Source organism: Quercus robur, chromosome 11 (assembly GCF_932294415.1).
Source record: "Quercus robur chromosome 11, dhQueRobu3.1, whole genome shotgun sequence".
Classification (NCBI taxonomy): domain Eukaryota; kingdom Viridiplantae; phylum Streptophyta; class Magnoliopsida; order Fagales; family Fagaceae; genus Quercus; species Quercus robur.
Window position 1 is genome coordinate 46,214,704 of NC_065544.1, and position 12,154 is coordinate 46,226,857.

The window sequence follows — 12,154 nt, forward strand, 5'->3', positions numbered from 1 at the left end:
CTCCTTTCAACAAAGCACTAACCAGTAGTATCTAGTGCGAAGCACAAACCTGAGTGGTTCTTATATTGAAAAAAAGGTTGTCAGAGTCACCCAATAAAGTATTGTCTTGCTGCTGTTGCCATTAAAAGGTACTAGCAACAACAGAGTCGCCCACTCCTCCAGTATAATAAAAAGAGAAATTCTAGTGCCAATCTCAATTACACAATTTTGTCTACAATTTGCCCATGTGACAAGTTGTAGTTGGTGAAGAGGTGATGGTGGGTCTACAACTTGCCCATATGGCGAGTTATGAATAAAGTTGTGTAATTGGTGTTGTGTATACACGTGTAAGTAAAGTCCCACATTGAATAAAGATTAGAAGAATGAGTAATTAATATAACATAATTGAGTACGTACCCATTGGGTTTAGGCCTTTTGGATTAAAGTGTATCTCTACATGTTATATTAATTATTCAAGAAAACTCCCCAAAATGTTTATCCCCCTAACAAGTGGTATCAAAGAAAACTCACCAAGGTGTTTATCTCCCCAAAAAGTGGTGTCAGAGCCTATGGTGGTTATCGAAATTCCTTTTGCAATTGGAACAAGAACGGGGTTGACACATGAAGGCCCATGGATGATGTGCTAGTGAAGGAAAAAACCCATTAGACAAGGGGGGTGAGTAGGACTTATTCATAGCCCACAGAGAGGCAGAGACTCACACATTAAAGTCTCACATTGAATAAAGATTAGAAGAATGAATAATTAATATAATATAATTGAACACATACCCATTGAGCTTAAGCCTTTTGGGTTAAAATGTATCTCTATATGTTATATTAATTATTCAAGGAAACTTCACAAGGTGTTTATCTCCCCAACAATTGGATGTGGCACTAGAATTTTTCCACTAAAAAATATCTTTAGAGGTCATTATCAACATCACACTAACAATCATCTACTCATCTTTTATTTCATAACATATTTGTTCATCAAACTGACGTAGGCACAAATTGTACAATTTTTCCTTCCACATATCAAACAAAAAATATGTATCTTTACAAATATACTAATCTTCCAATCAATTCATTGATATATTACAACCGTGTCTATGTCTCCATATTTGGAGGACTGCAATCTTTCTATTACAATTTCCAAGCAGGACTAATGTTCTCAAAGGAACATCCTAAAACCTGGCAATTGCTGTTCCTCTTGCATGCAATAATTCAAAAATCGCAATCAATATTTTTCACACTACAAAATCATGTAATAGATGGGAAGAACTAAACCTGTGTTGCTGGTTACCAGGATTCATGCATTCAAAATCAGCAGTTTCGGGCCCTACAGATGATGCTGCAGCACTGTAAATTTCATCCCCTCTCATCGACATGAAACTGTGATGGTTCCCACTAGACATGGGGAGGCTGCCATCCTCACAGTGCTGCAACCCCAATGTGAGAGACACTCCACTTCCACTCCCGAACCTCCCCAACTCAGACATGTGATATGCAGCTGCCATGAACCTTTCACTGGCTGCATCAGACTGCATCATTGCATCAGGGAAGAGACTACAGTCATCCACATTAGGCCTTTGCTCCTCCCTTCGCTTCACTAACCCATATTCATTTTCACCTTCTCCACGACTCCCATTATGGAAATTGACTACACTGGACCCTGCCATTTCTACATCAGGAACATGATTGGATTTGGAGTCCATGAGTTGACCAGTGCTACATCTCTCAGTGGCTGTTGAACTTGCACTTTGTTGCAAATCGTCCCCTCTTTCCTCGGAAGTCCTGTTATCACCTTTTGTTGCCTTGACTGCATTTTCTGATGAAGAATTAGAGTCCATCTCCATATCTCCAGTCTCTTCTTTGTACATCTCCTCTACCATGGGCTTCCAGAGACGCACACGTGCATTTATAAACCAGTTCGAGACCTAAGCCAGCTCAAATATTTCACCAATTTAGAAAGATAGAACACATAACCAATGCATAATACTATGACACAGGATATATTAATCAATAAAAGAGGAGCACATAACAGTTCTCCAGTTACTTTTAGATCACTAATAGCATTCTTAGCCTGATTTCAACACTTGTAATCAATACTAAACATCTTATCACAAAGATCATCTCTTTGAATGAATTAATATAACCATATCCCAACTACTTAGTGAAGGTAATTCAAAATTTTCCACCACTGTACCCAAAGTCATGTTCCCAGTAAAAAAATCGGCGATGTGTTTTCTACATATAGCCATTGCTTTTGTTACTATTAAAAGCAGAATTGAAAATATATGTTATTTTTCTTCTCTAATGAAGCTCTACCAGAATTGAGTTTATTCTTCAACTGTTTCTGTAAATTCTTAATGTCCTTAGTAACCTACCAGTGACTTCTCAACTTTTACCACCATAATCTCCCAACTGAGTCCTTTTTTTATAGGCTACAATTTTCAAATGGAATGTGTATCAAAATTTTGAAAGAATGAAGGACTTTCCAATTTTCCTTACTTAAGAACACAAAATCACCTCATATTCGACCCCAGAAAATAACAAAATTAGATGTTTTTTTACCTGACTTCTAGTCAAGCCTGTCTGCCTTGCTAGCATGATCTTATCAGAATCCTTTGGATATCTGGCAAACAACAAAGTAAGAAACTACTTTAAATAATGCACTAAGGTATCTTGAAAGAAGAATTGAAACTATGAAAGGGGGGACTGTTATGTGAGAGGGTTTACGGATGAAGGAAATGCTCAAACAGCCAAGCACGAAGAATTGAAACGGAACTTTCAGGCAGTCCCCTTTGTGGCCTCCATGCATGTTGCTGCATCATACCAAGCTGCTGAAGAGCCCTTTGTTGCTTGAGATGCTGGTCCACATATCGGAGGCGAGTTATTCCAACTCCTCTACTGCTTCCAGAAGTATCTTGCTCCCCAAGGCTTTTACGAGTTGCTCGAATTTGACCAGTGATTGCATCACGCAAGCACCTAAAGTGGCGGGAGATAGTCTGGAGAGCAAGTGCTGTATATGGTTTAGCTGCCCCACATCCTGCAATCACATCAAATGATGACACCACAATCTGCATCTGATGATAATACTGTTTGTACCTTCTATCAACCTGTGACAATAAAGTGATGAACATTAGACCCTGTGGAAAAAAAAAAAAAAAAAAAAAAAAAGACGTTCTCAACTCCTTAGAATATTGTAGAGACGGGGGGATAAAACCATGGGAATGCATCATATAGCCTGCACAGAAGTTGTATCATAATACAGCAATAATGGTTGGTATATAGGCATTATATTATATAACAGACAGATTACGAAAACAAAGAGAGCAGACCAAAAAAGTAGATGAACAAAGAGAGCAGACCAAAAAAGTAGATGAACTCCTACTTTAATGACATAGATCCATCTCAGACAGAACGACAAGCACAAAGGTACAAAGGAAAAGAGAGTCAAATCACAAATGAGATAGTATTTATTATTTAAAGGTTCAAAAGGAGTAAAGACTCTACAGTGCATAACTTTCATGTATTCGATGCAGCATTTTTTAATAGGAGATCTTTTTTTAACGTGTGTGTGTGTGGGAGGCTAAAGTAAGTTATTAGATACAACATAACGGCAACAAGGTTCAGTAATGACACCAAACATGGCCCACCATAATAATAATAATTAAGAGTAAGCAAATTAAATGCAGTCTGCAAAACAGTGAAACATTTTTTCTTTTTTGAAAAAAGAGTAAGCTGATAATCTCTTTTACTCAATACACATAAAATGAAAAATAATCACTTAGTTTAATCAGAAACAGTGAAAAAAAACTAATCCATGAACTTTCCAACATCAAGAGACCTGAAACCCAGTCAGAAAAGAAAAGGATAATGAACCAACTCTGTTAAAACATCCAATGCAAAAGGTCATTCCCAATGCACAAAGCTCCCACTTTTGGGGTGTCTAGGAGAGCTAATAGGGCAGCCTTACTCCCTCCCCTTTTTTGTAGAGACCGATTCCCAGACTTGATCCTGCAACCTTAACACCCTCACTCTCATCCGGGACCAACAAAAACCGGAACAAAGACCCAATGAACCAATTGAAACTGAAACAACAATAAACAAGCTTGGTAACCCCAAAAGTATAAGCTAATAAGTGGAGAGCCCCAACAAATACATATGCCCATAACCAAGCACAATCCCCCCATGTTCAAGCTTAATAAAAATGAAACCAAGATAAATGAGTGCAATCACCCAACCAAAACCAAAGCCAAGACAAAGGGGCCAGGCACATGGAATGCAATAACAAAAAAATCGAGCTCCAATACCATGTTAAACCATCAAACCCAAAAGCTTAAACTAGTATGTGAAGAAGCCTAACAAATACATATATCCAAAATCGAGCACACACGCAACCAAAGTGTGATTTCTTAACAAACTCAAGCCTCTCTTTTAGCCACTTTATTAATGAATTAGAAGCAAATTATTATGTAACCAGTCTTCTCTTACCATAGACATCCTCGCAATTAACACTCAATGATGTTGGGAGTAAATCATCTTGCATTGATCATCTATCATCTTAGGGAGAACCTGAGACTCCCCAAAACTAATTCAGTACTAGTAAATATTAGATGCATAAATAAATGTCAAGTAGCACTACACTAATTTCTTCACCCCATAGTCAATTTAGAATAAACTTCAAATTGGTTCTTAATTATTTTTAGCCTTTTGTATTATATGATTCCATTGAACACCAATAATAATGGGCAATGCTACAAACACAATAATTTTCACAATAAATATCACAACTCCTGATTTGGCAAGTTATTATCGATTCTCCTATGGGCCCACCATTGACACTACTTTATTATCCACCATTAACAACTTGCCACATTGGGAATTAAAGTACCTAATGACTCACAAGCCTGCAATGTGGAAAGTTGACAGAAGTGAATAACTAGTAAAGTAATTACCATTGTATCACAAGAAAAAAATAAAGCCCCACAAGGAAGAATTCACCAAAATTTTCAAATGTTTCTAAAAATTCACGTGAAATAGTTTGTATTCTAGGAAGAAATTCAAGCCACATAACAATAATGGTAACTTGAAAGAAGAATCAACGTGCTAATCAATCTCAACTTTTCACAAAAATGCACATGTGCACACAAACACAATTTTAATCAGAACAAATATATAGATCAACATACTAATCAAATAGAGCAAAAAATTATCTGAAATCAGGATCACTAAATTTGCAACCAGTTTTTAATACTATAAAAATAGTCCACTTCATGGTCAAATGACCAATAAGTAAGACAGAAAATATGATTATCTAAAAAGACATAGAAAACTAACGTATTGGTCTTACCTCATCTGACATGGACAATAATTTTGTCAATTTGTTCTGCAAATCTTGTTTTTCAGCATGAGAAAGCTCACACAGAGTGTTCCCAGCTGATTCTTGAGGGTTTGAAGACACTCCACTTGGTGGCAACGCATTTTCATTTTTTGATCCCCCATCACCCTCCTTGGAATTCTTTTCATGTGTGCTTTCATTTTTCATATCAGCCTGCTTTAGAGCTTTGCGGACATTAACTACTTCATCAAGCAGTTGTTGTGCTACCTTGAGATATTTGGAATTGGGAACGTTTCTCACTATGCTCGGCATCCCATACGGAGATGAATCCCCTTTATTTAAATCTTGATTGCCTCCAGGGAAACCAGGTGGCAAGTATTCAGCATTTCTCAATTGCTCATCTCTAGAAGAGCCATTCCTGTCAGCACTATCACCTGAAATTGATGAATTAGGACTCAAGAATGAAGCAAATCCTGGATTAGGATTCCGGTATGGGATAGATGACATTTGAATTCCTGATGGCATTTGTGTACCAAGGCTGAGGGATAATCCCTGACCCTGCAAGTTTTGTCCACTATGAAGAATGCTAGCAGCACCTCCCATTGGGTGTGTAACTAGCATCTCATTTCTAGCCTCCCTCCATGCATTGAAATCATGTTCCGCAATGTGCGACCCACCAAGATTTGACATGATTTCTTGCTGCTGCGGGGTGGAATTTGAAGCACCCAATGATGGAATTTCCATGCAATTGTTTTGCTGCTGAGAATTCCCAGCCAAAGCATCTGAATATGGCCCAGAGTTCATATACATCATCATATTACCAGGAATAACTGGTGCTTCTGCATATGAACTAGGCAAATGTTCCCTTAAATAAAGCATTGGTGCAGAATCTCTTTGATTATTTGAACTAGTGTAAAAAGTCGCCATATTTTACAAATCTCAAAACTTTCCCACTTGCTTATTTGATTTCAATTACATGGTCACTGGGGATCTGAAAAAACCAATCAAATAGCTTCATGTTATAAACAATTCTTGGTATATGTACAAAATAAATTAATAAACAATGTCACTCTGAAGTTTTGAGTTTAAATCCATCAGTATTCAAATTTTAGTCTTACTACAAACAAGTATAAGGTAAACTGCGCAATAGAAAACCATATATATATATATATATATATATATAAATATATATATTTACATATATCATAATTTTTTCTCTAATTACATCTCATGCAATCTATATATAAGAGGAAAAACTCATTAACAATATATCACAAGCAGATAGAATTATGAATTGTTATCCATTATCATTAACAGGAGCTATTTTACTAATTACTGGCAAGACAAAAAGTTCATGGTCACAACACTCAACAGTAGACAAAAGCCATAAATTTAAGGGTCAGAAGTAAAAGAACCAATAATCAAAGAAGCTATCTTCATTTGCATGACATTATATTCATGAATATAAGAATTTATTGTTTTGTATTTTAAAAGAATTTTACTGTATAAACATCAACAAGGACCTATCTTCCATAATGATTAAAGGAAACCCTGAAAACAATCTGAAAAGAAAGTGAGTCAAATACTGCATAAAACCCACTTATTCACCAAGTTAGAAAATTTCACCATCGCCCACTTACATAAATAAGCAATAATGACCTCCCCAAAAATATCAGAAACAAACAAAAGGGGAAAGAAACATAACATTAAAAAGAAAAACATGATTTTGAAACACATAAGCTAGATATAATCAAAGAAAAAACGTAAATTTACAAGCAAAAAATGAAAGCATCAAAAAAACAAACAAAACAAAAAAGAGAGGAATAAAAAGATAGACCAATAACCTTTTATAACAAGTCAGAATATGTTGAAAAATAACTATAATAAGAACTGGATGAAATTCATTTCCATATCATCATCACCATCTTATCCAGCACTAAATAGAGAGAGAGTTACAGAAATATTTATAGCTCAGCAGCCTAAGATAATGGGTTTTTTTTTTTAAATACAGTTTTTAGAGAGAAAGAAAGAAGGGAAAAAAAGTCAGAGAAATGAGAATAAAAAAAGACCTGGAAACCCGTAGCAGTTGTGGGAGTTGTGGGGAACAGCAAAGCTTGGAGACACCAACCGATCCGCAGGAACACAATCCTCTCCAAACTAAACACTTTCCGATCCCAAGACTTCTCAGATACAAAAACACAAAGCCTCACTTTTCATCCAAATTTTTCGTACATACATATAATACAACATCAACAGCAACAATAACAGAACTAACAGTTAAGGTAAAATAAAGGAGACCCAGAAAAGAAAAAACTGTTCTTTGAGGAAAATATAAAAAGAAAGATGATAATTCAAAAGAGCTATGAAATTTTTTTTTTTTTTTTTCACTTTAAAGCTTTTTTTTTTCTAATCATATATTCTCCCATCTATGATTCTCCATCAATCCCCACGTGAGACTCACACATATACAATACAAACCTCTCTCTATCTCTCTCTAAAAGTTTCTGTGAGAAACTCAAAAGAATGATAACTTTCTCTTTCTATCTCTATCTCTGTCTCCTTTTTCTAAAATAGAATTTTTCTCTTTTTGGAGTTTGCTTTTTTTTCTTTTCTTCTCTTTTTCTTTTTTTCTTGTAAGAGTTTGGTGGTTGTTTACTTGACTTGTTGGCTTGTTGCTATTGCTTCTTCTTCTTCTTCTTCCTCTACTTCTTCTTCTTCTTCTTCTTCTTCTTCTCCTTGAGCTTACTCTAACTTCTTTGCTGGTGATACAAGTGTTTGGTTAAGGAGCTCTATCTCTAACTACCAGTTGGTAGACCTAAACCCTCTCTTAAACCCATACACCATCTCTCTCTCTCTCTCTCTCTCTCAACCTCTGGCTGTCTCTCTCATCTTTGAGCATGGAAGGTCTGTCTTTGGTTGCTGCAATATCCACCATATACAGCACATTCTAATCTTTTTCCTTTATTTTTTTTCTTTCTGTTCAATTTTATTTTATATTTATTTTTTTTTTATATACTATTGTTTTACTTGTTTGATATTTTCCCTTGATTATTATTATATATACTATTCTTTTAGATTTTTTTTTTAATGTAAAGAGGCGCACCTGTAGGTGCTCATATCACTATATTTGTCTCTTTGTTCCAAGTAATATAATTTGTTTTCTTATACACTAGATCCTGTCTTTTTCATGTATTTCTATTTCTTTCCCTATAATTTTGGTAATTATAGATAAAGCAATGTTAAATAACAATTTTAATTTTTTTAACGACATTATTTATAATTGGTTGAGTGGTTAAGATTGAAAGTTGGAATAGTAACGATTTTATATGAACCTATTATCAATGTCAGTTTTTATAATGCATGAATCACAATAAACCATTATGAAAAAAATTGTAGCCTTTTTATGGATAAATTGATAATGGTATGAGTAGTGGTCAACATCATCCTTTGCCATGGAAGAGGGTAATGCACTTACTGAGGACCATGCACTATAAGGGACAAACATCTTTCTTTCAAAAAGTCTTCACAAACTAAATACATGAAGTAGAGGACAATGATGAATTCATAAATTACTGAAAATTGTACGCTAAAGAAGTAAAAACATGGTCACGGTGGGTGCAGGGATTTTTAAGCATTAAAAGAAATCTATGAACTAGTAAATTGTTCCTAATCCCAAACATCATCTATGAACTAATAAATTGATAATGGTATGAGTAGTGGTCAACATCATCCTTTGCCATGGAAGAGGGTAATGCACTTACTGAGGACCATGCACTATAAGGGACAAACATCTTTCTTTCAAAAAGTCTTCACAAACTAAATACATGAAGTAGAGGACAATGATGAATTCATAAATTACTGAAAATTGTACGCTAAAGAAGTAAAAACATGGTCACGGTGGGTGTAGGGATTTTTAAGCATTAAAAGAAATCTATGAACTAATAAATTATTCCTAATCCCAAAATTTTAACATGTTATGAAAGTATGAGTTTTTAACATAGTTCAAATTTAATACTACTTAATCTTCTTTTCTTTTTCTTTTTTCCGTGTGTGTAAAAGATAGAATATACTGCTTATTTTAATAATATGATAAACGATTAGTTGTTCAAAAGCTTCAATTATCATAAAAGTATGAATTTAATCATTTAATTATTATTCTAACATAAGCATGCTTCGAAAATTGTTTACATACGAAAATGACAAGAAAAATAGATAGAAATGAAGTGTAGGGATTGTCTTACTTGCTAGTGGATTTATTAGCAACATAGTCATCTTAAGAATCGAAATATAAAAAGGGTCCGGTTAATGTATGTCCTTAGGGCACATATTAACAAATTCATTTTTTAATTCTCGATAAAATTTTTTCCAAAAATGTTATATTATTGTGTTGAACACGTTAGTAAAATCCATATAAAAAATATCATATAAGGAATTTTTCAATAATGTGATGAGGATATTCTTTAGAATTGTATATCAAACACTGCCCACTGTACTCGCCTAACCCACTAATTGGCACTACTCAGATAGTCACTTTTATATATTCTTTCCTCTTTTGATTTTTTCCCCCCTACTCTTTTAGATTGTTACAATGAAAAGGTATCTAGGTAGGGTTTGTAATTCGAATGATAGGCATAGCCTTTTGAAAAGCAATGGGATCATTTTCCACTTTTTTTTTATAGGTGGGATCATTTTCCACTTACATTAAAGAGGAGGAGTAATTTGATATGTGCACAAATAATTAACTACCCCATTTTGCTTTCTATTTAGATAATATTTTAAATCCCATAAAAAAAAGATAATATTTTAAATTGTTTTCTTACTTATATATTATGATCATGAATGCAGCATAGGTTCCTCCTAAAAATAATATTGTTACAATGTTACTCAAAGTTAAAGAAACATATGGAAACTGCAAAAAGTATTTTTAATTATAAACAAAGTGCATTTTACTATTTTAAAATTCAAAATTTGATATTAGTTGAAACCACTTATATTATGTTTGTAATGTAATTTATAACTACATGCAACCAATTAAGGTTTTAATTTTTATAACAAAATCGAAAAAGGGAACGGAAGGAAATATTAATTTGAGTAATAATAGGTAATCCACATATTGCTTATTTGTCAACTCTTAATTGAATTTCAACTTTTTTAAGTACATGTGATAAACCCATGTAAATGTATTTAAATCCAGGCAGGAGTTGACATATAAGCAGAATGTGGATTTGAATGTAAGAAGGGGTGTGTCCCTGACATTACTTATGAGTAAATTATTTTACTAGCACAACACGTGCTAGTAAGAAAAGCATGCTTCAAGGTGCAAGCTGGTATGGAAGAACTTAATTGGACATGAACATGACATCTCTATGTTGTATATAAACTTGGTGTTGTAAAAAATTGTTAGTATGTGAATAAACAAGCATCCTATTCCATTTTTAAAAAAGAGAAATGTTAATGAATTTTCTAAAAGCATTGGTTTAGCAACTATTTTTAGAAATATTTTTATGGAAAAATGATATAACAATTAATTGTGTTGGTAGTTTTTTATATTTCTCATAAAAATAGTGTCAAAACTTTCCTAATACAGTTTATTAACAATTACCTCAATGGCACTCATTAACATGACCCTTTAAAAAAATATGATTTTTTAAAAAAATAATATTTGTTGGTTTAATTGTTTGTTTTTACTTTATATCTAATAGTGGAGAAGATTAACACACAAAATATATTTAAATCTCAACATTTGAAAACTTCTAATTAGAGGGTATAAACTATAAAGCAATATTACTCATAAAGTAGCGCATGCTTGGTGGGTTTGTTAATTGAAAATGCTCAAAATAGTTATCATTATGATTTCATATTTAAAGGTTAAAATTATGTTAATGTAATGTTTTGTTAATTGAGAGAAAGCTTCAACCAATTACGACGTGCTATGCATTATGCAATACAAAGAGTTAACAACACGTATTCTTGGATTGCATGGAATAGTCCAAAAAAATGTTTCTATGTTTTAAAACTTCTGACTATCATGGAGTATTACGCTTGCACTGGTTATAAAATCAATAGGGTCATTTTCTGATGATGGTGGCTAAACAGACTCATCCTCTGGCCTATGGGACCTCGAAAGGTAATGTGAGTCATTATGGTCGATGATGATGGGTCCTATGATTTGTGTAGTAAGACTTTTGAAGACATTCAGCCCCAAAAAAAAAAAAAAAAAAAAAACTTTTGAAGTCATAATTAATATATATATATATATATGGAATTTATTATCGTGTAAGACATAAATTAATAAATTATTTTTAAAAATTTTTATGGAAAAATTAAAAAATAACTCACTTTTTTTTACAAATTTTTTAATTTTTTATTAAAATTTTTTAAAATGAATAATTAATGTAGACCGGACATGTATTAACAAACACTTTATTTATTTATTTATATAGTTAAAAAAATTTAAAAAAAAAAAATGAGAAAAAACGAGTTGTTGCAAATTCCACCAGCATTTTTTGTTTAGTTTGCTTTTCTATTTATTATGTATTCAATAAGATGCTGAACTGGCTGCCAAAAAGTAGTAGCTCCTTTAATCAAATTCTTATTGTCCTTCTCAAAAAATAAAAATAAAATAAATCTTATTGGCTAAAGTCTAAAGACCAGAAGGCAGAACGGCCATTCTCCTAATCCATGCATTTAATGTTGGCATGATTAATTGTTTGGGTCATTAGCCTAAACAACGGTTTTTAGTAGGGGTGTCCATTCGTGTTCGCGGGTCGGGTTCGTGTCGTGTCGAGCCATAAGTACTCTGTTATATGAGTTGACCCGAACCCGACCTGT

At 33.5% G+C, this 12,154-nt stretch overlaps 1 protein-coding gene across 1 annotated transcript; it reads right to left on the reverse strand.

Annotated features, from left to right (window-relative positions):
• Window positions 1-919: 919 nt before the first annotated feature.
• On the reverse strand, window positions 920-8,313 carry LOC126706715 (BEL1-like homeodomain protein 6). Its single transcript, XM_050406249.1, has 5 exons — window positions 7,393-8,313; window positions 5,336-6,314; window positions 2,719-3,098; window positions 2,554-2,614; window positions 920-1,916 (listed from the first exon to the last, which is right to left on the reverse strand). Exons 2-5 carry the CDS (start codon window positions 6,248-6,250, stop codon window positions 1,227-1,229), a joined length of 2,046 nt encoding a protein of 681 aa, XP_050262206.1. The 5' UTR covers window positions 6,251-6,314; window positions 7,393-8,313; the 3' UTR covers window positions 920-1,226.
• Window positions 8,314-12,154: the final 3,841 nt, after the last annotated feature.

Coding starts and splice junctions, on each gene's coding strand:
- LOC126706715 (XM_050406249.1), bottom strand. CDS start 6,250: ATGGCGACTTTTTACACTAGTTCAAATAATCAAAGAGATTCTGCACCA. Junction 2,615..2,718: donor TTTGAGCATTTCCTTCATCC/GTAAACCCTCTC, acceptor GTTGTTTGCCAG/ATATCCAAAGGATTCTGATA. Junction 1,917..2,553: donor CAGGCTTGACTAGAAGTCAG/GTAAAAAAACAT, acceptor GAGCTGGCTTAG/GTCTCGAACTGGTTTATAAA.